Source organism: Chiroxiphia lanceolata, chromosome 7 (genome assembly GCF_009829145.1).
Source record: "Chiroxiphia lanceolata isolate bChiLan1 chromosome 7, bChiLan1.pri, whole genome shotgun sequence".
Lineage (NCBI taxonomy): Eukaryota > Metazoa > Chordata > Aves > Passeriformes > Pipridae > Chiroxiphia > Chiroxiphia lanceolata.
The window spans coordinates 38,530,177-38,551,848 of record NC_045643.1 but is presented as its reverse complement, the minus strand read 5'-3'; the positions used below and the strand labels follow the sequence as shown (position 1 = coordinate 38,551,848).

At 44.6% G+C, this 21,672-nt stretch overlaps 1 protein-coding gene across 2 annotated transcripts; it reads left to right on the top strand.

Annotated features, from left to right (window-relative positions):
- The first annotated feature begins 158 nt into the window (after nucleotides 1-158).
- STAM2 (signal transducing adaptor molecule 2) lies at nucleotides 159-21,197 on the top strand. 2 transcript variants are annotated; one of them, XM_032693052.1, is made up of 14 exons: nucleotides 159-259; nucleotides 7,373-7,457; nucleotides 9,248-9,323; nucleotides 9,538-9,633; nucleotides 11,360-11,506; nucleotides 12,758-12,827; nucleotides 13,166-13,352; nucleotides 13,951-14,045; nucleotides 14,656-14,738; nucleotides 14,904-14,991; nucleotides 15,429-15,483; nucleotides 16,384-16,537; nucleotides 17,555-17,694; nucleotides 18,424-21,197. In XM_032693052.1, the coding sequence occupies exons 1-14, from the start codon at nucleotides 220-222 to the stop codon at nucleotides 18,629-18,631; spliced, it is 1,524 nt and encodes a 507-aa protein (XP_032548943.1). In that variant the 5' UTR covers nucleotides 159-219; the 3' UTR covers nucleotides 18,632-21,197. The 2 variants fall into 2 exon arrangements, with proteins under 2 accessions (XP_032548943.1, XP_032548945.1); XM_032693054.1 differs by having other exon boundaries at nucleotides 165-259; nucleotides 14,659-14,738; nucleotides 18,424-21,043.
- The last annotated feature ends 475 nt before the right edge of the window (nucleotides 21,198-21,672 follow it).

The following is a 21,672-nucleotide window of genomic DNA, read 5'->3' as shown; positions in this document are numbered from 1 at the left end:
GGCCGCCGCCCGCCCCGTCCGGCCTCGTCCCGCCTCGTCCCGCCGGGCCGCTCTGCCCTTGTCCCGCCCGTCCCATTATCCCGGCGGTTGGCGGCGGTGCAGGCGCGGCGCTCGGTGCGGCGGGCGGTGCGGCGCGGGGGGCAGCCCGCGGGCGGGCCGGGCCGGGCCGGGCCGGGCGGTGGGTGCCGTGGGTGCCGGAGCGGCGGCGGAGCGGCCGCGATGCCGCTGTTCGCACCCAACCCCTTCGAGCAGGACGTGGGTGAGCGACAGGGCCGGGGGGCGGCGGCGGGCACCGCGCCGGGCCGGGGGGCGGCGGCTTCCTCCGCTCCTTCCTCCGCTCCTTCCTCCGCTCCTTCCTCTTCCTCCTCTCGCTCCTTTCCCGGTGCCCCCCCGGGATCAGTGTGGGGCTCAGCGCTGTTCGGTGTCGTTATTGACGGTCTCGATGAGGGGCTGAGGGGCTGGAAAGCTGGAAAACGACCTAGGAAATACAGGACACAAGCCTAGGTGTGCCCAGGTGGGCAGGAGGCCAATGTCACCTGGGCTGTGCCAGCCCTGGTGTGTCCCAGCCCCAGGGCAGTGCCCGTCACACCTCCAGGGCTGGGGCAGGTCTGGGATCTCTGACAGGACACGGAGGGGCTGGAGCGTGTCCAGGGAAGGGAATGGAGCAGCAGGAGGGGCTGCGGGAGCGGGGGTGGCTCATCCTGGAGCAAAGGAGGCTCAGGGGGGACCTTCTGGCTCTGCAACCCCCTGACAGGAGGGGGGAGCCGGGGGGGGTCGGGCTCTGCTCCCAGGGAACAAGGGACAGGAGGAGAGGGAACGGCCTCAGGCTGTGCCAGGGGAGGGTCAGGTTGGACATCAGGAGGAATTTCCTCATGGAAAGGGTGGTGAGGCCTTGGCAGGGGCTGCCCAGGGAGGTTTGGAGTGCCCATCCCTGGAGGTGTCCCAGGAAGGCCTGGCCGTGGCACTCAGTGTTCTGGGCTGGGGGACAAGGGGGGCATCGGGCACAGGGGGATCCATGGGCTGGGAGGGCTTTTCCAGCCTCAGTGATTCCATGATTCTTTCTCCCACCGTGATGGGTTCCCGAGGGGGAGCAGCCACTCCGTTCCTCAGCAGCATCAGGAAGTGTGCTGTGTTTTTCCTGCTCTAACTCCTGAAGTTTTCCAGCTCTTCCAGCACGTCTCAGGTGTTTTGGTGCCCCGTGCCCTCCCCTGACATTGCTGGGTTTTCAGGGATTCAGGGACTGAAGTGGTTGGTGTAAGTTCAGCTGGTTTTCATCCTCTTCTTGATGGAATTTATTACATTATCCTTCCAACTTCCCGTGAGCTTCGCTATAGGACCCTATAATGACCCCAGGCTTCCCTAGAGGACCCTGTACTGACAGGTGGGGGGATTTTGGGGTGTCCTGTGCAGGAGATGATCCCTGTGGGTCCCTCCCAGCTCAGGACACTCCGACATCCCGTGGTTACAAAACCCGTGGCCGGGGTTGGGGTGACACAATGACTCAGTTGTTTTGGGTCGAGTTCCTGCCCTGACTTGTGCTTTCTGGAGCAGCAAACTCGTGCTGAGTACAAATCGTTCCCTTTTTCATTTATTTTCATTTATTTTGATTCCTTATTTCCAATCCCTGCTGCAGTTTGATGTGTTTTTGACTCACCTTTCGTGTGGCTCAGACTGAAGAATTTGTACAAGTGCTTTTTTTTTTTTTCTGAACTCCTATCTGTGCAGGATTCTTTAACAAACTTATAATTGAAGGGCTTCCAGGCTGCAGAACTAAAAAAAATGAGAGTCTGTTCACTTGCAATTTCTTAATTTTTCCTGAGTGTGAAATTTATTTTTTATTTAACACTTGAATATTGATTATTTAGAATTTACCCTTATCACTTATTACAAGTAACCAAAATTGTTTAGAATTTATCCTTATCACTTATTACAAATAAGCAAAACTGTTTAGAATTTATTCTGATCACTTATTACAACTAAACAAAGTTATTTACAATTTATCCCTATCACTTATTACAATTAAACAAAATTATTTATAACTTATAATTATCACTTCTTACATTTAAACAAGTGCAGCAGAGTAAGAACTTGAATTGCTGAGGCCAAATCTTGCAGTGCTTAGCTGGGAAAAATTTGTCATTAGAAGCTTTTAAAAATAATTATTATTCTGCTGTAAATGAGACCATCCAGAATTGTTACATATGGACAGTCTGTACTTTCATTTTCAGTGTTTATGTGAGTGGTTTTTTTGCTCTTTTAATGTGTATCTGTCAGGATTTAACTTTCTTGGAGACACACTCCAAGGAAATAGTTGATTCCAGCTGCTGATGGCACTGGAGGGATCCTCCTCTTCCATGGCCACATCCAGGTTTTGGGGTGTTTTTTTTTTTGATTCATTGAGCTGATTTTTGGTGGAAAACCAATTTGCCAGGGGAAAATGTGTGGCTGGTGAGTTGGGTCATCTCTGGAAGGGCAGAGTTGGGAAGTTTGGGGCCTTTTGCAGGAGCAGCAACAGGGCAGATCCAGCTCTCCCTTCAGGCCACACGTCCAGTGGGACACCTGTGGGAAATGTGCTTTCCCTGGGCCACAGCTGGATGTGCTCCCGTGGTTCCAAACATTCCAGCGGGGCCTGAATTCCTCGGATCTGCTTTGGCTGCTCTGCAGTGTCACAGGATAAACCTCTGGAAGAGGGTTTCAGTGGAATGTGGGTTCTTTCACCTGCTTTTCCTACTGAGGGGAACCCCCCAAAACTGTGAGAAGCTTTGACCTTCCTCCCTGGATCTCTTCCCAGTCCGTGTGCACTTGCTGTTTTCCCAGTGTTGTCCTTCCCCTTCCATGACCTTCCCCCCTTCATGGAACAACCCCCTTCCCTTTGATCCCGTGTTTACTTGCCCTCCTTTCCCAGGATTGTTGGCAGGCCCAGGGGAGCAGGAAGTGTTTTCCCTGGGCTTTCACTGCCATCCAGAATTCCCCAGCGGATCAGGGCTTGCTGAGAAGCTGTGGGATAACATTCCATGTGTCCCTGTGTGCTGCTGGGGTGTCTCATTCCAGGATTGGATTTGCCTTTGCCTGTGTCCTCTTGTCCTGGAGCTGAGTGTCCTCCTTGTTCTCCTCCTGTTTCCAGCTGCTGAGCACTTGTTTTCCAAGAGAATCTTTTCCTGATTATGGGAATTTACATTTTGTCCTGCTGGCTGTTCCTTTTCCCACCTAATCCAGCCCTCAAGGGTTTACATTTCCCTTATGTTTTATTTCCTTTTTAAATTTTCTGGTATTATCTTTTATTATTTATTCATTTATTATTATTTATTTTAAATTTATTTTTATTATTTCTTTGATTTCATGTTCCTTTTTTTCCCTTACATTTGATTTCCTTTTTTTCATTTTTTGTATTATTTTTATTATTTATTTTTATTTTTTATTTTATATTCCTTTCCTTTTATTCCCATGCATTTGATTTCCTTTTTTAATTTTTATTTTTTTATATTTTTATAATTTATTATTAATTTCATTTTATGTTCCTTTTATCCCTTTACATCTGATTTCCTCTTTTAATTTTTTTGGTATTATGTTTTATTATTTATTTTTATGATTTCTTTTTCTTTCATGCTCCTTTCCTTTTATTCCCTTACATTTTGATTTCCTTTTTTATTATTTTTTTTTATTATTTATTATTTATTTCATATTCCTTTCCTTTTATTCCCTTACATTTGATTTCCTTTTTTTATTTTCTTGGTATTATTTTTTATTATTTATTTCATTTCATGTTCCTTTTATCCTCTTACATCTGATCCCCTTTTTTAATTTTTTTGGTATTATTTTTTATTATTTATTTTTATTATTTATTATTATTTATTTGATTTCATGTTCCTTTCCTTTTATTCCTTTACATTTTGATTTCCTTTTTTAATTTTTTGGCATTATTTTTATTTTTTATTTTATTTTGTGTTCCTTTCCTTTTATTTTCTTATGTTTTATTTCCTTTTTAATTTTTTTGTATTATTTTTTATTATTTATTATTTATTTCATGCTCCTTTCCTTTTATTCCTTTACATTTTGATTTCCTTTTTAAATTTTTTGTATTATTTTTATTATTTATTTTTATTCTTTTTATTTTATTTTATGTTCCTTTCCTTTTTTTCCCTTATGTTTTATTTCCTTTTAAAATTTTTTGTTTTATTTTCTATTATTTATTTTTCATTTCTTTTATAATTTATTTTCTATTTAACTTTCTGTTCCTTTCCTTTTACCTTCGAGCTTTCCTATAAACCCTCACCCTGCTCTCAGTGTCAGCCAGGATATATTAATCCTGATTTTTTGGGGCATTCAGGGCACAAAAAACTTTTGGGCTAAAAGTGACTTGGTAGTGATTTTTTTGGTGCTAAATCAGGACTTGTTTTCTCTGTTTCTTGCATTAAAAGTGACACAGGCAGAGAAAAAATGTTGTTTTCTCGTATATATATATTTTTTTTTGACCTAGATGCTATTTGGGAAGCCTGGCCCAAGGGAACTGAGGACTGAAATAACAAAATATTTGGGAATTTGAAGGTGGTGGAGCTGTCAGAGTGAGGACCTGGTGCTGGAAAAGATGGAAATGGGCAGGATTTGGGGGTTTGCCACGTGTTGCCTGGTTCCAATCCTCAGGATTTCTCTTCCCCCTTTCTTGGGTTTTATTTCCGTGTGTTATCCATCCCTTTCTTGGGAAAAAAGGGAAAGGAAATAGTGCAGTGAGCTGGGATAGAGGCTGGAACACCTTCCCAGTAGGAAAGGGTGGGAGGATTGGGATTGTTCAGCCTGGAGAAGAGAAAGGTCCAGGGAGATCTTGGAGCCCTTTCCAGGGCAGGAAGGGGCTCCAGGAGAGCTGGAGAGGGATTTGGGAGAAGGGCTGGAGGGACAGGACACAGGGGATGGGTTTAAGCTGAAAAAGGGTTGATTTAGGTGGGATATTGGGAAGGAATTCTTGGCTGTGAGCGTGGGGAGGTGCTGGAATGGATTTCCCAGAGAAGCTGTGGCTGCCTCATCCCTGGAAGTGCCCAAGGCCAGGTTGGAGCAACCAGGGATAGGGGAAGGTGTCCCTGCCCATGGCAGGGGGTGGCACTGGATGAGCCTTAATGTCCCTTCCCACCCAAACCATTCCATGATTCTGTGACACTCCGCTTGGGTTTGGCTGCTGTGCGGTACAGGGACCATCCTGAAACCCTTCCCACAGTGGCAGAGCATTCCCTCTTTTCCTGTGACAGCCTTTGGAGGCAGGAGCTCCTCCAGCTTTTCTCCTTTGGGCGGGAATAGCAGCAAACAATTCCCAGCCCCTTCCCAGCTGCTCATTCCAGTGTCCTCTCCCGGGCTGGCACAGCTCCTGCTGCAGCTGCACATCAGCTCGGGGGACTCACCCACTTCAGAATCACTCACTGGGCCTTCCTTCTTCCTGCTTTTTAAAAATCCACCAGGCAGCAGAGTGGGAATTGAGTGTTCCTTCTCTCAAAGCAAAATCCGCTCCGGCATTCCCGCGGGAATCGGAGGGATGCAGAGGATCAGGCAGAGCACGGGGTTGGAGTTTGTGCTCTCTTAGCACTGAAAAAAAAACCTTGGAAAATGTGTCCTCCCCCAGCTGTTCCTTCTGATCAAAGGCCAGGTCTGAGCATCTGGGAAGGAGTTATCCTGCAAAATCCTCTGTGGGAAGGAGGGAAGCAGGTGGTGTTTCATTTGGTGTGCTGGGAGGGTTTGGAGTAGGGCAGTGCTGGGATTGGGATCCTCCATGGACAGCGTTTGGATCCTCCCCAAAACAGGCTGTGTGGGTGCAGGAGGAGGGATTTGCCTCTGACATTCCTCCAGGTAGGGATGTGCTGGCTGGGGGAGAGGGAAAAGGCCCAGGAATTTGGAGTAGGGAGCACTGAGTGGGAGCTGTGCAGTGGTTTGGGATGTGGAAGGTGTGGAGGGAGGGATGAGCCTGGAGAAAAGGGGACTCAGGGGGGACCTTCTGGCTCTCTGCAACTCCCTCATGGATCCAGGTGGGAATTGGGCTCTGCTCCCAGGGAACAAGGGACAGGAGGAGAGGGAACGGCCTCAGGCTGTGCCAGGGGAGGCTCAGGTGGGACATCAGGAGGAATTTCTCATGGAAAGGGTGGTCAGGCCTTGGCAGGGGCTGCCCAGGGAGGTTTGGTGTCCCCATCCCTGGAGTATCCCAGGAAGGCCTGGCCATGGCACTCAGTGACAAGGGTAGCATCGGGCACCGGGGGGAATCCATGACCTTGGAAGTCTCATCCAACCTCAGGGATCCCAGGATTCACTTCCTGGTGAAACCTGTAATCATCAAACCCTCCTGCAGCCATGGGCAGAGAGTTGGGATTGTTTCACCCATGGCAGGCAAAGCTGGGCTTGATTTCCACTGAGGGTCCAGGAAAACCTCAGGACATCCTTGGGAAGCTCTTCCAAGTCTTTTGTGGAGGACAAAAGCGCCACTTGTGCCTTCCTGACAAGCACCATGAGGGCAGGGAAGCTGCCCTTGGAAGGATCCAGAGCCCACGGAGTTTTCTTGTTGGCCTGCCACCATTTCTCCCTGTTTCCTGTTTGCTGCTCCTGGAAAAAGAGGCATCTCTCAAAAATCCCAGGAATTCCAGAGTGGTGACCCCAGGCAGTGCTATGGAATCAGTGCCCAGGCTCTTTTCCAGCCCTTGGTGCTCTTTGGCCTTGGCTTTCCGGGCACAAATGGTGGCTGCTGGAATTTGAGGAGCTGGATTCTTGTGGATAACAGGGTTGGATGGGAGGATTTACCCCCTGGGGATGGAGATGGGCTTTCAAAAAGCCATTTTTCCTGGCAGAACTTCCCAGGAAATCGCAAGCTTTGTGCACCAAACACTTCAGGATAACCTTCCATGATTGTCCAGCGCTGGGGGTTGGTATATCCAGGGAATCTCCAACCTCCAGGGGCTGATTTGGTTCGATTTTAATTTGATTTTTAAAAATAAATTGAATATTAATAATAATAAAAATTGGCACTTCTCTTTGAATTCAGTTAAAATATCAAATTGGTGGATTAAAATGAAACTTTAAGGCAGCAAATTCAAGGTATAAAATACTTGATTTGCCGTTTCTAAAACTGATCTGCAATATTTACACAGGATTAAAATAATAAAAACTTCAAAGCACAAATAAATGACATGAAGCTTTATCAGTTTATCCCTAAAAATGAGTGTCCTGCCCGTGGCAGGGGGTGGAACAAGAGGAGCTTTGAGGTCCCTTCCAGCCCAAACCATTCCCTGATTCCATGAAATATTAATTATTGGTAAATATCAATATTAAGGAATGCGATAGGATGTGTTGTCTGGAATCTGAACGGGGTCTGACACTTCATAAATCTGATTTTTTTTCCTTACAGAGAAAGCTACAAATGAATACAACACCAGTGAGGATTGGGGGCTTATCATGGATATATGTGACAAAGTCGGGAGCACTCCCAATGGGTGAGTTGGACCCCGGAATTCCATGGAATTCCGTGGTGGTGTGAAGGACATTTCAGAGGGGAAAACCCTCAAAATGCTCAAATTCTACAAAGATGTGGCGTTGGCTCTGAAATTCTTTAAAAGAAATATTCCAGCGGGATTATTCCAGCACAAAACCGAGGGCATTCCAGGTTTTTTCTGGAATTTTGCACAGCAGCCTGAGTTATTTCATGATCCGGCCTAAATTTTGGGAGGTGACTGTGCCAGGAGGAGAAAGGGGAATAGTTCCTTTGCAGGAAAGTACCTATTTATGGTGAGAAATTTGGGGTTAATTAGGAGGAAAAATGGGAGTGAGGGAGGGGAAAAGGGAAAAAATAGGGATGAAAAACACAGATCACTTGGAATCAGTTGAAGCTGAGTGGCAATACTGGGATATAAGGGGAATTTCAGGGATCTTGGAATGGCCAAAAGATGTGGGATTTTAAGGTAAGATGCTGAATTTTAAGGTAATTTTTTTGAGTGATAATGTGGTTTTAATTTTTAATTAAACCTCAATTAGTGCACAGGCAGAATTCTGAAGGAATTTAGAATTTATAGAATTTAATTTAGCAGTTGTATTTAACATATAAGATTATGACACTGAGAAAATTGAGGGTTTTTTTTGTTGTTTTCTTTGTTTGTTTGTAATTAATTACCTCCCCCAAGGAATAATAGCAAATCTGTTCAATCTTTTATTAAAAACCAATGGCTTTAGTGCCATTTTTGTTGAGGGAACTGTTTTAAATCTGGTTTTGGAGACGGGGAGATTGTAAAAAATGCAGTGGTTTGTTTTTCAAGGATGCATTCAAAAATATAACTATAGAAAAATACACAATTAAATCTTATCCATGTAAATTTTTTACATGAGATCAAATCCTAAATTCTGAATGTTAAAATCGCTTCAGTTTTGGGTACTTTTCATCCCTCCTGCCCATCACTGAGATAACAACAAATGATTATATTATGAAGGCAAATAAATATATAACTTAAATAAATATGTAACTGAAAATCAACTAAGTTGACTTTGTTTGTACCTGAAATTATGCTAAAAATATTAAGAATAAAAGTATATTTCTGTGGCACAGAGACTTTTCTGTGCTTTGCTAATACAGCAGCTGAAGGGATATTAGTTTTCAAAGTGCAGCATCAGCTTTTTCTGGGGGATTTCATGTTTTTAGGAGCTCAAAATAATAATGTTAATGAAGCTTTTCATCTGCCTGAGCCCATGCAGCTCCTGCTGCCATTAATGCTCATTTAGAGTGTGGAAAAACTCCTCAGCTGGAACATTTAAAATGCTCTTTATTTTCTCTACCCACCTCAGATTGTGCTGAAAGAAATCATAAAATCCTTGTGTCCTCAGGCTCTGGAAAAGGGCATCCAAGAGCTGGAGCAGCACAAGTTGGAAATGAAATCCTTTACAGTGGCCTCGAAAATAACCATTTATTTAATGTTTTGTTTTTTTTTTATAGTGACATTTCTCACATTGTCTAATTCAACTTAATATCATTTTATCCCTTTGTGACCCCTCAGCAGAGTTTAGAAAAGGATCCAGGGGGAAAATGGAGCCTTTTCCAAGCCAGTGCACAGAGAGGAGAAAACAGGTGGTTAAATCTCTTTTTGAGCCCAGCCCTGGGAGAGGTTTTCAGGTTTGGGGACATTTTTTTGTTCAGAAATGTTTTGCCATTTGTTGCTCATCCAGTTGGAGTGTCTGCTCTGGATTTCTCTCTGATTATTCCTGATTGTTCCTGATTATTTCTCTGTTCCTTTGGCAGAGCAAAGGATTGCCTTAAAGCCATCATGAAGAGGGTAAACCATAAAGTTCCCCACGTGGCTTTGCAAGCACTGACAGTGAGTAAATCCCCCCTGTTCCCCCCAAAAAATCACTATTCTTGATGCAACACAGCCATTATTTAAGCAATTAACCCCTTTATTAACTTCAGTTAATAACTTCATTAACACACAGTGCATGTATAAACACAGGGTTGAATTGAGCTCTTTTATTTTGGATTATTTTCACCGTTTTCACGCTTTTTCACAGTTGTATCTCTGCTTTTTTTTGCAGCTTTTAGGAGCCTGTGTCTCAAACTGTGGGAAGATATTTCACCTGGAAGTGTGTTCTCGGGATTTTGCCACTGAAGCTCGAGGGATAATAAATAAGGTAAAGCTTTTATAACCTTAAGTTCCATGGGAAGATTATTTTGGTAATTCCTCTGCTTTGTCTCAGCATAACAAAACTGATATTGTGGTTAATACACTTTTTCTAGTTTTGGTGCAGTTGCAGGAACTGCTCTCTGTGTTTACACTGAAATTCCTGATTTTTACTGTCAAAAATAGTGGATTAAAGAAGTGACAGCTGCTAATACCCCAAATGACCTGAGCAGTTTTAATTGAAATTCAAACCTGTGACTCTTCCCAAACTCGATTAATTTGATAATGGTAAATGCAGCTTTTCTTGAAGAGGGTTTTATTGGCCTTGAATGAAACTCTGAAGGGAGGACTGTGAGAAAGTTAAATCCCGTTTTTACAAGGAAAAGGGTAAAATCTGCAGACAATTTTCTAGAGGTTCTGAGGGTGTTGAAAGAGAAAATAACCAAGAAAGGAAGACTTAAAGGTTGGGGTCCAGCAGCTGATGGGATTTAATCTGGCTGTGATGAATTGAAAAGCACAACCAACTTTTCCCAAATTGCTTCTCCAGCCGGAGCCAAACCTGGTTAATGGGTTAAAAAGGAGTTTTCAGCTGCATGGGAGCCCTGGAACCATCAGAGGTTGAGCAAAGCAATTAAGGGAACTTAATAAAATTGCTGGGAAGCAAAATGAGTTCACAGCTCTCCTGCTTCTTGCTTTCTATGGAAAAATAGGTCTGCAAGTGCTCCCCTTTTCTCATTAGCCACGGTCCAGGCTGAACCAGGACTCGACCTTCATGGTCTGACAGCTCCTGGAATGCCAGGGAAACCTGGAATCCCACGGGAGGATGGGCTGCTGGGGAGAATCCATTGTGGTTTTGGGAAATTCTTGATGTTTTACCCCCATCCCTGGCCCATTTGGGGGGAATAATGTGCAGAGGGCAAATAAAATTGGGAGGAAATTCAGTAGATTGTAACAAATGTGTTTGTGCTGATCCTGAGCCCATCAAACCATGGCTTTCCTTGGAATTAAAGGCACGTTTGAGCCCAAACCTGTCAATGTTCTCACTGCTCAGAACATGTTTACAGGCTTCCAGTGGGAGCTGATTCCTTGGCTCAGGAATCTTGGCCAGCACTGCTCTTGTGCAGAGGCTGGAGGAGAAGGTGGGAGCAGAGGAACTGCAGGCAGAGCACGGACCTGAGCTTGCTTTGCCCCCACTCCAGGCAAACATCTCAGCCTATCCCTGCCCCTCAGCTCCCAGTTTGGGACTAGAAACTGTGCCATGAAAGAGGTGGCTCTGTGGATAATTCCCTTTTGTGGGAGAAGCTGATTCAAGGAGACACAGGGATGGTTCAGGGATCAGGGCTTTGTGAGGTTCTCTCAGCTGGCAGAAATGTGTTCTGGCATCTGAGGTCAGGAAAGGCAGGGAAGGGGGACTGTCTTCCAGGGAAAGACAGTGTCTTATATTAGACCAACTTTTGTGGTGTTGGGAGAGGAATAACAAAAGGAATGGAGAGGAAATTGAGGTAAAATGGGGGGTAACTTAACACAGAAGGGCAGAAATTTGGGATTAGTGTGGTAGGTGGCCTGAATTTCTCCAAAACTAGTGAGTTGGAAACGTGGCTAACATTTAAAAAGTCAAACAGTTTGTCTTTTAACCCTTCCTTAACCACCTTAAAAGTGACTTTAAAATATCAGCACTCTTACTGTTCATTCTGAGGTTCAAGCACATCCCTTCCTGGGCAATTTTTGTCTTCCAGGCTCATCCCAAAGTGTGTGAGAAGCTCAAAACCCTCATGGTGGAGTGGGCAGAGGAATTCCAGAAAGACCCCCAGTGCAGCTTAATATCTGCAACTATCAAATCTTTAAAAGAAGAAGGGGTCACTTTTCCTGCAGCTGGATCACAGGTGAAAGCTGGTTTGGGATACTGTTGGATTCAATGTTCCTGGGAACAAGGGAAAATATGTCTGGGTGTGGTGACTGGAGCTTTGGATCCGAGGAGAGCAGGATCCTGGTTCCTGTTGGGCTCCTCCTTAGGCTGAGCTTCACTTCTGGCCATTCTGCTTTTTTTATGAATTAAAAAAAAAATGGGAAAATTAGAAAAAGAAGACCAGACTGAAGGCCATTCCATGATGCCTCTGTGAGTTGTTTCATTTTCTCCCAAAGATTTTTTTAGAGCTTCATTTTCCTGTCACCACCTGAAGCTGAAACAATTCTGCACCCGCACTTGGAATTTGGTGTTTCCTGGCTCTCATTTTGCTGCCATGGAGCACACACCCCTTCACTCTCCCTCCCAGAGCCTCCCAAAGCAAAGGGCAGTGAAATAGAGACATTTTGGAAGAGGATCTGTGCTGTGGTTTCCTTTTCCAAGTCCCCATTCCCTGTTTGGGCAGTTCCCTGTCCATGGCAGGGGTTGTCCTGGATTTTGCAGTGGTTTGTTATTTACTTTTTGTGGTTTATTGTACCTTCTCTGACTGGCAGATATGATGCCAGGTGGTTTCTTTCTAACCTTTATTCTTGATGCTTCTTAATATTTTCATGTTAATGGTGAGTCAGGTGCAGATCAGCCCTGAAAATTCCAATGACAGCTCCTATTCCATGTTCCATACCCCAAGTTTACTTTGCTCTACATTAAACACCGAGGGGTTTTTTAACTTCTACAATCTTTCCTTCCTCCACAAAGATGTTTTCACTTCTAAATCCAGGCTATGTGTTAAAACATATGGTGGAAACATGGAAGGTTTGAGCACTGGCACCCAATTCCACTTCCCTGGGGGAATGAAAACTCTAGGAATGATTTCACTGTGCTGGTGTGGAGACTCAGAGTGTTTCAGTCAGCAGCTCCCACTGGGAAGGAGGGGTGAAGGACAAAGGTGCAAAGAGTCATTTCTCACTTTAATAAATATGACTAAGTATAATAAATACGAGTAAAATAATTATTTAAATGTTACTTGTATTAAATCTCAATATTTATTTTACTTCTTTCCCTGCTGAAAACAAAACCTGGCTGAGATTCTGAAGACTGGTGATTTTCATCTTGATTCCTTAAGGCAGCTGACCAGGAACAACTTGGTGCTAATTTTTTTAAAATACATAATTATAGAGATTTGGGTTTTTTTGTTTGTAACCTGAATTTTCTCTTGTTCCTACCTTTGCAGGCTTCCACCAATGCTGCTAAGAATGGTTCATCAGCCAGCAAAACCAAAGAAGATGAAGATATAGCTAAAGGTAAGTCAGATTTGTGCTCCAGAAGTTTTGTTAAAAAGCAGGGAAATGGGAATTTGGGCTCTTTTCTGCCTCATGGAATTGAAATCAAATTCCCAGCAGGCTGGGAGTTGGAATACTGTGCCACTCATGGTGTTTTCCTCACCCATGAGGACCTGAGGTAAGATATATTCTTACCCATTGGAGCCATTTGAACTCGAAATTTTAAATATTAGAGAGGCTGACCACGTTTAAATAACACAACAAATACTGTTTTTATTAAATTAAGAAATCAAACCACCTTTGTATACAGAGCTAAACACACAAAGACATCTGATTTTTTCTTTCTCCCTTGATTGTAGCCATCGAATTGTCTCTGCAAGAGCAGAAGCAGCAGCAAACAGAGACCAAATCCTTGTACCCGAGTGCAGAAATGCCCCAGAACACCCAGAGCCTGAGGAAGGTGCGAGCCCTGTATGACTTTGAAGCTGTGGAGGACAATGAGCTCACCTTTAAAAGTGGAGAGATTATTTTTGTTTTGGATGACAGGTATAACACGCTCACACGGGGGGGGGGGGACTTTATCCCACCGTTATTTATCCCACAAAATGCTGTTTTCTTAGGATGGTCAACTTTTCCTGGTAGAAACATCCTGTCACTCTGGCCTCCCTCACACCCCTTTATCTTCCTTTTGTCTTTCCATCCTCCTGGTTTTGACCTCTAGTGCAGACAAACTCAAGGATTTCATGCAATTTGTAGTTTTTTAAGATAAATGTTAGTTGGTTGTGTGTCATCACAGAGCTGAATTCCAGCTGCTTCCAGCATTTGTTAAATCTCTGGCTATCAAGGAGCACATTTAGTAGGGATAAAAGTGGTTATAAATAGCTGAAGTGATTCTTGTTGTTACCACCTGTAGATGTGTAGAGAGTTATAAAAGCATCAATATAAAGAATTGATGAATTGGGTTAAGTTTGGAGAGATTCCTGGTCCCCTGATTCCTCTTCCTCCCTTCTCTTCCCTCTGCCCCAGCTCCTGGCTGTGGCTTGGTGTTAATCTCTGTACTCAGGGTCACAGGTTTCCTGTAAAAAGCCCCAAATATGTCTCTGTTTTAATACCCAGGGTTTTTAATCCATCTTTGTTCCCCCAGTGACGCCAACTGGTGGAAAGGTGAAAACCACAGAGGAGTGGGGCTGTTCCCATCCAATTTTGTGACCTCTGACCTGACTGTGGAACCCGAGGCAGGTGAGTCACCTGCCCAAAAACTCAGGAGTTATTTTAGAAAGGCAGGTTTATGCTGCAGCTAATTAGCCCCTCAGCAAAATAATTCCCTGATAATCAGCCTGGGGAAAGAACTGAGAGACATCCTGCCCTTGTTTCAAACCAGCAACCACAGCTCACAGCTCACTGTAATCTCTGTTTTCTCCTCCAAGTTTTCCATTTCTTCCTCCTCTTACAGAAATTTGGTTCAGCTCACCAGAGCTGTTTGTCACTGACATATTACACACATGAATCCAGTAAATTTTAAAATGTCGCATTCTCTCTTCAGACCCAAGAACAACATCCCCACCCGTGGCAGGGGGTTGTCAGAGTCACATTGTTGGCTCCATCCAAGCCCAGGAGACCAAAATAAACCTCAGCACTCAGGACTTGGCTGGAAGGGAACGTGTTGGAGGTGGTTTTTAGCTTTTAGGTTTTCCAGGCAAACCCATTTGCCTTTCACTGGGTGCATCACTGCTTGAAGCACTTATTCAAACATCTCTGCCCTTTAAAGAACTGATGGATTACAGGGAGGAAACGTGTGTTTTGAGTTAACCTAGAGCTGCAGAAAAGAAACTCATCTTTGTTCTTCCAGCAGCCGTGGATAAAATCTCTGTTCCTGAGGATACTGCAGAAGAAATTAAGAAAGCAGAGCCTGAGCCAATTTATATAGATGAGGTATGGAGCCACTTTAAATGTAAAATATTGCTGAGCTTTTACATCCTTTTGCTACTGGATGCTGGCAGATAATTCTTTTTGCATAAGGAACTTTTATTTGAAAATTCAAACGGTCTCTGCGTTGATTGGGAAATAAAAGTTCTTAATCTTCTCTCCACCTTCCAGGATAAGATGGATAAAACACTGCAGGTGCTCCAGAGCATAGATCCTACAGATTTAAAGCTCGATTCTCCAGATCTTCTCGACTCAGAAGGTACTTGGAGCACTAAGCTATTTTTCTAACATTATTTCTGCTCACACAATTACCTTTTGTGGCTCGAGCTGGTGGTTCTTTTGTGTTTATTTTAAGCTTAGAGGAGCCGTGGTCTGTACCAAGAGAGTGCTGCAGAACAGTTTCTCTCCCAGTGGGAGTGTGGGGCTCTGTGTATAATTTGAATTTCTTTAATAGTTCCAAGCCAGCTCCATGTTTAGCAGAGCAATTTGCATAGCTTCCAGCTCCCAGAAAATGCCTGATCTCTGCAAGATCCAAATCCCAGCTCTCAGCTAAGCGGTTATGGAAATAACATAAAAAAATTGGATTTTTACCCGGCTACACAAAAATCAATTGCTTGTTTCAATAAATGCTTTTGGCTGCATTTAAGCTCTTAATTTGTGCAAGATATTAACTACCTCAACACTTTGTGCTCACAGATATCTGCCAGCAGATGGGTCCAATGATAGATGAAAAACTAGAAGAGATAGACAGGTGAGCCTGACAAAGCTTCTCCTATTTACTGATTTACTTCAAATTCTACAGTTAGAATAATATTATTTTTTTTTGGTACTTTCATGTCCCAAGCTGGAAAACCTTACAAGGAAACTGTGACAACCCTCCCTTTTATTTTTTTTAATGCTGAAGCATTGAGTTCCCAGGGGGTGCACTCAGGTTTGGTTGCTGCTCTCCAAAATTTCCTGCACGAGTCATGGGTGCATTTTATTTTGGCATTTTTTTGGCTGGAGCCTTTTGCAGCTTTGGCCAGAGGTTGGAATTTTCAGTGTCCTGCTCACCATCCATGACAGGAAAATCTATTCAGTGTTATCTTCACCTCTCCCTCCCCACATTTGGGATTCCAAGACCTGAAGGAGCCAGGAAAGATGGAGAGAGACTTTTTACAAGGGATGGAGGGACAGGACACAGGGAATGGCTTCCCACTGCCAGAGGGCAGGGAGAGATGGGATATTGGGAAGGAATTGCTGGCTGGGAGGGTTGGGAGGCCCAGAGAAGCTGTGGCTGCCCCTGGATCCCTGGAAGTGTCCAAGGCCAGGTTGGACGGGGCTTGGAGCAACCTGGGCTAGTGATGATCCTTAATTTCCCTCCAACCCAACCCATCCCATGATTCTGTGATTTGTGGGGATATTTGGGGGTGACAATACCCCTGGGAGTTGCTTGTCTCCTGGCATCTCTGGGGAGGGATAGTTTTGCACCACTTGGGCTCTCCCTCCAGTCCCAGAACAGCAGTTTTCCAATATAAATGGGTAAAAACTTGACCAATTTACTTTTTAAGGCTTAATTTTTCTTGCACATTCCAGGCTGTTTAAGGAACCACTTCCCTTTTTGCCCCCTCTACAGAAGCTCAGTGTCTTTATCCCTTTTGTTTTGAACCAGGAAACATTCCGAGTTGTCGGAGCTGAACGTGAAGGTTCTGGAAGCTCTGGAGCTCTACAACAAGCTGATGAATGAGAGCCCCATGTACTCAGCCTACTCCAAACTCCACCACCCTGCACAGTTCCCACCCACATCCTCAGGGGTCTCTGTGCAGGTCAGTATCCCTGGGATCTGGGAATAGAACTCGGGATTTCTGTTTGGAAGGATGACAGCAAACACCAAGCGAGCCCACGAGCGACCTGACACTGCCTCTGGGGGGGCTTTTCACAGCCTTGCCAGGAGAACCTGAGGGATGCACTGGTGGCTCTGCTTGGCCAGCATTGAAAATTCCACAGGATTCCTCCCATGGTTCCTGTTTTACACTTGGAATTGTGTGTCTCAGCTCCTGCTGTGAGTCATGTCAGTCCCCGAGTGGAACGTTCCCTTCTTCTCTAATGGAGGGGACGGGGGTGAACTGCAATATAATATTAATCCCAAGTGTGGTTTTTTTCCTAAATATGGAAACACCCCCCTTTTAGGTCCTTTTAAAGGACTGAACATGTTCCATCAGTTATAATACCTGGATAATAACACATTTATTAGTTACAAGCACATATTCAGGCTCAGGAGCATTTTACAGTGTCCCCAATGTGCCTATTGAGGGCTCAAGGAAAAAACAGAGGAGAAGGAGAGGTTTTAAAGCACAGAATGAGGGTTTTTACTTGAAGTGAATTTTACTTTAATGTTAATTGTTCAGTGAGAAAAGAATAGTTGCCATAGCAACTGCCAGATCTGAAAATATGTCAGTTAAAAGTAATTCCGTGTCCTTAACTCCCGGTGACGATGGAAAATTCATTATATTTGGAGGTTAGAAAGTAATTTAAGCCAAAAGGCAACTGGAGTTTGCTGCTCCTTCCAAGATTCCTGCTTCCCAGTGGTCAGAAATGCGGGATAATGCTGGCCATGCTGGGCTTGGAGTGGTTGTTTGGGACAAACTGTTCCTTCAGTGCCCATAAATCATCCCAAATCCAAACCCAGTGAGCTCCTTAGTCCTGTGATCCCCGAATTTTGAGGACATCTCGTATTATTTAAGCCAGAAATGCAAGAAATTAAAAGGGTTTTGTCTTTCTGCTGGTTTGATTTCCAAAATGTGCTGAAGAAATCTCAGGTTCCTGCTGGATTTTCTTTGCAGTCGTATCCCGTGCAGCCTCCCAGTGGGAATTACATGCTCCAGGGGGTCCAGCAGGTCTCCATGTCCCCAGGGTACAGCCTGGCACCTCAAAGCCTCAGTTCCTCGGGAGCCACTCAGCCCCCTCAAGCTGCTTATTTAAGGTATGGATCCACCAAATTCCTCTCCCAGGTGGGAATTTTGCTGCTTTGCCTGGAAGTGCCACGTTCTTGCCACATTTATATTTACAGTGGCACGGAATTTTGAAAGGAAAACACCAGTTTTACTGAACTGGGTATGAGTGGGAACTTTATTAGGGATAAAATTGGATGTTTCCCAGGAAGTTTTTAAGGGAGGAAGGTTGAAAAGGAACCTCAGACTTCAGGTTTAACCACCCAGCTCCAGAGAGTAAAAATTAAAGAGGTTCCACAGATATTTAATATATTAACTCAGTGTATTTCACAGAATATTCTGAGTGGGGAGGGACCCACAGGGATCATCGAGTAGCAAAATGGTTGAAGGATTTCGGGGGTGAAAACATTTTTCCTGCAAAAACCATAAAAACCTGCCAAGTTACAGGCATGAAAATTATGGAAAGGGAGTATTCCTGGGAAATTCTCTGTTTATTAACATGGGAGAGTAACAGGAGGGAAAGCTGGGGCTGCAGCTGGTTTGGGTTGTGAGGGTGTGTGTGTAAAAAAAATGTGGTTTTGTAGCCAGAAAGCCACCGAATACCTTGAAAAACGACCGTTTGGTTCGCGTTATTTTCAAATTTCTGTGTTTTTAAAGCCCCCAGCTCGCTCTGGGAGCAGCCAATGGTGTTGTTGGTGAAGCTGGTTGTGGGGTGGATGGCCATGAGTGGTGAGAGTGAGCCTTGTGTTGTCTCCCTGCAGCCCAGGCCCCGAGCCCGCTCTGCCGCAGCCCTTCCCGAATCCCGGCACGGCCGCCTTCCCCCAGCACCAGATGGGAATGCCCGTGGACATGGCAGCATTCCAGAGCAGCACAGCCACTCTGCCTCAAGGACCAGGTTATCCCGTGGCACTTCCCGCTCACTCCCTTCTCCAGCAACAAACAAATTACCATCAGCAGCCTCTGCTTTAAAACCACCAGCTCCCATTCCTGAATTAGGGAATGACCACCCGACCTGATGATCTTTCTGAGTCCCTGTCATGGATATCAAAGTACATCTTCCTTTTCCAATAACCCAGCTCGCTGCAGAGTAAAAATAGGCACCAGCTCTGATGGTGATTTGCATATTTGCATCTTGAACTAGATTAGGGGATGGTTTAAAATAATTCCAGATTCCTTCGAGCCCTTCTTTTCCTGCGCTTTCAGGAAACGCCACTCGTGAGTCTTTGAAAGATGGTCCCAAAATAATTCCCTTTGAAATGTGTTTCTGGAAGCTGGAGGAAGCTGAGACGTCACTTGGTGTTGCTTTTGCCTCCTCTGGTGTCTCCTGTGATCCTTCTGTCCCGGTGGCTTTAGGGAATCTCTGCAGTTTGGAGCCCCGGGATGGGAGCGATCCGTGAGTCCAGCGGGAAGAGGGTTTGATGCGGTGACAGCGAGGACGTGATCCTGTGGGAACAGGAGGTTTTTACAGTGCTGCCTCGGGATGTTTCGGAAGATCCAGAGAGCTGGAGCGTTCTTCTTGAAGGAAACAAGTTTTACCAGAATTCCCTTGTCTTTTGGCAGGGGTGGCACTGCAAGCACAAGTCTCCTTGGGAAGAGCTGGCAAGGGATGCTCCCAGCTGGATCCAAGGTGCTGAGCCAGGAACTTGCACAGAATCTCTCTTTTCTTTTCCTTTTTGGATGCATTTAGAAGTGAAGGAGCATTGTACTTCCTTGTGGGAAAGGAGGGGCCTTGAGGATGTTTGGAGCTCCTTCAGACTGTGAGGATCTGCCTTGTTCCCCTTCCAAGCGGGAGCTGAGGGGAACAGGAATCGCCTCGATGGGACCAGGGGGTTCTTCCTCTCTTGGATTTCCTTTCTCTGCCACCATGTCCGTGTCCAAATAACCATGGATCACAGAGGAACTCTTGGGAAAGGTGGATTTGAGGCAGAATCCACGTGCTGGTGGGTGGGAATGTGCTCCCCACACAAGGAGTGGAAAACAACAGCCGTGTCCCTGGAGCTGGGAAGTGTGGCTGAGAAAAGAAATCCAAGGATTTCTTCCCTGATGCACTTTTTAAAGGGGTGGGGTTTGTACGAGGGAGCAGATGAGCTGGATTATCCTTATCCACATCCTGGGAATGTGGGATTTCTTTCTTTTTTCTGTTTCAACACTGAAAAAAATCATTCTGTTCCTTTTCCCTCCTCGCTGTAGCCAGGTCACATCCATACCTGCTCTAACAACCTGTGGGGAGTAATAACCCTTAGATTGGGCAAATAATGGAAGCAATTCACTGATACAAACACCTGGATTCAATCCATGGAGCCCCCAGATGGTCTCCATAAGTATTTTTGGTGTCTGAATTCTGTCCCCAGTTGGAATTCCCAGATCCTGGGCTGTTGAGTGACCCAACCCCCCCTTCACTCAGCACCTCCTCCCCTGGTTTCACCTTTTATTTAATGATCATGACCTTCTGTTCACTTGCAGCCTCGTGCTCATGCAATAAGGTGTTGAGAACCTGCTCTTTAAATCACTTTTAATTTAAATTTGTGCAATTGGGAGGGAGATTTTTTTTTTTTTTTTTGTCTTTCCTTTTGACAGGCCTTTAATTTGTCTCAATCCTTCCCCTGGAAGTAGCTCAGTACAAACAGCACCCGTGGCAATACTGAAGTGTTTTGAGAACTTGTTCCTTGTGTCTTTTAAGGAAATTAATTGATTTCAATGCTGCTCTTCCAAATTCTTGTTGTTTGGAGCTTTTGTTGTAAGAGTTGACTTTGTTCCGAGTTGGTTTGTGGTCAAATTAAACTTTGCTCTCGTTGGTGTAAATCCTCCATGTTTGTTAGGAATTTGGGATTGGTGTTTTCCGAGCTTTGGCCCGAGAGAAATCTCGAATGGAGCCAGCCAAATGTGATTTGATTATGTTCAGTTCCTTGTTAAATATAAATAATGTATATACTCATTTGTCTGAGGTTTTCTACGCAGCTCCACACACGCCTGGACTTTTCTAAAAGCAGGATTTGTCCTCCTCTCATCTCTTCTCTTCCTAACTCTGTGATATGCAACTTGTAGATAGTGTAAAATAATTTAATTATTATTAAACCAGTGTATTTAGAGGGGGGGTTGCTGTTTCTCTTCACACTTGTAGACACGATCATATTTATTTTTAAGGCCTGATTGTAACTGAACATGCTGCCAAAGGATTTCTCTAACTCCAGATTTCTACCTTAGGTTTGTACCTGCTGTTTTCTACTGGGAATTCACATTGGGAATTCTATTGGAGAACTCCTGCTTTTTCATATAAACCCTTAACATAGGAACCCGGGCGACTTTGTAACGAGAACTTTATCGGGATTTATTTGTTTCATGGGTGTTCAGTACCAGTAATAGATTCATTTTCTCCTGCTGTGAGTTGGTGACCTGTTCTGTCCGTTCAGCTTGTCCTTGTCACCCCACCCAGGGTGGGCTGAGGGGTTGTGCTGTCACCTGATGTGACCAAGGCTTTGTCTGTTCGATTGGCTGCAGAAATAATGTTAAAGAAATCAGATTGTTTCAACCTTCCCAAGGATGCTGCGTGTTCATTGTGCTGGTGGTGGGACAGCGGGCTGGAGCTGGGACCTCTCTCAGGAGCTATTTCCTGGGAGGAAGAGGATTTTTTTTGCCTTGTTTTTATCTTTTCTAAGAACCTCTTGGCTACACTGAGCGCTGTGAGGTGCCTGGAATGAGTCATGGTTGTTAACAAACACACCTGAGGAGGAGTCTCTTGGCTGTGCAGTTAATTCCCTGTCAAAGGAGGAATTCTCTTTGCTAAGTGATTAATTCCATGTTAAAAGAGGAATTCTTTTTGCCACGGGGTTTAATTCCCTGTTAACAGAGGCAAAATCTGAGTTGTCTGAATGGGACTGAGGTTTCTGGCTCATCCCAAATAAAAATGAATCCTTCAATCCTGCTGCTAAAGCTGTGCATGGGCAACAAAAACGTGGGCAAGGAGCCTGATGTAGCAACCCCAGAAGTTGTTTTTGCACATAAATCTCCTG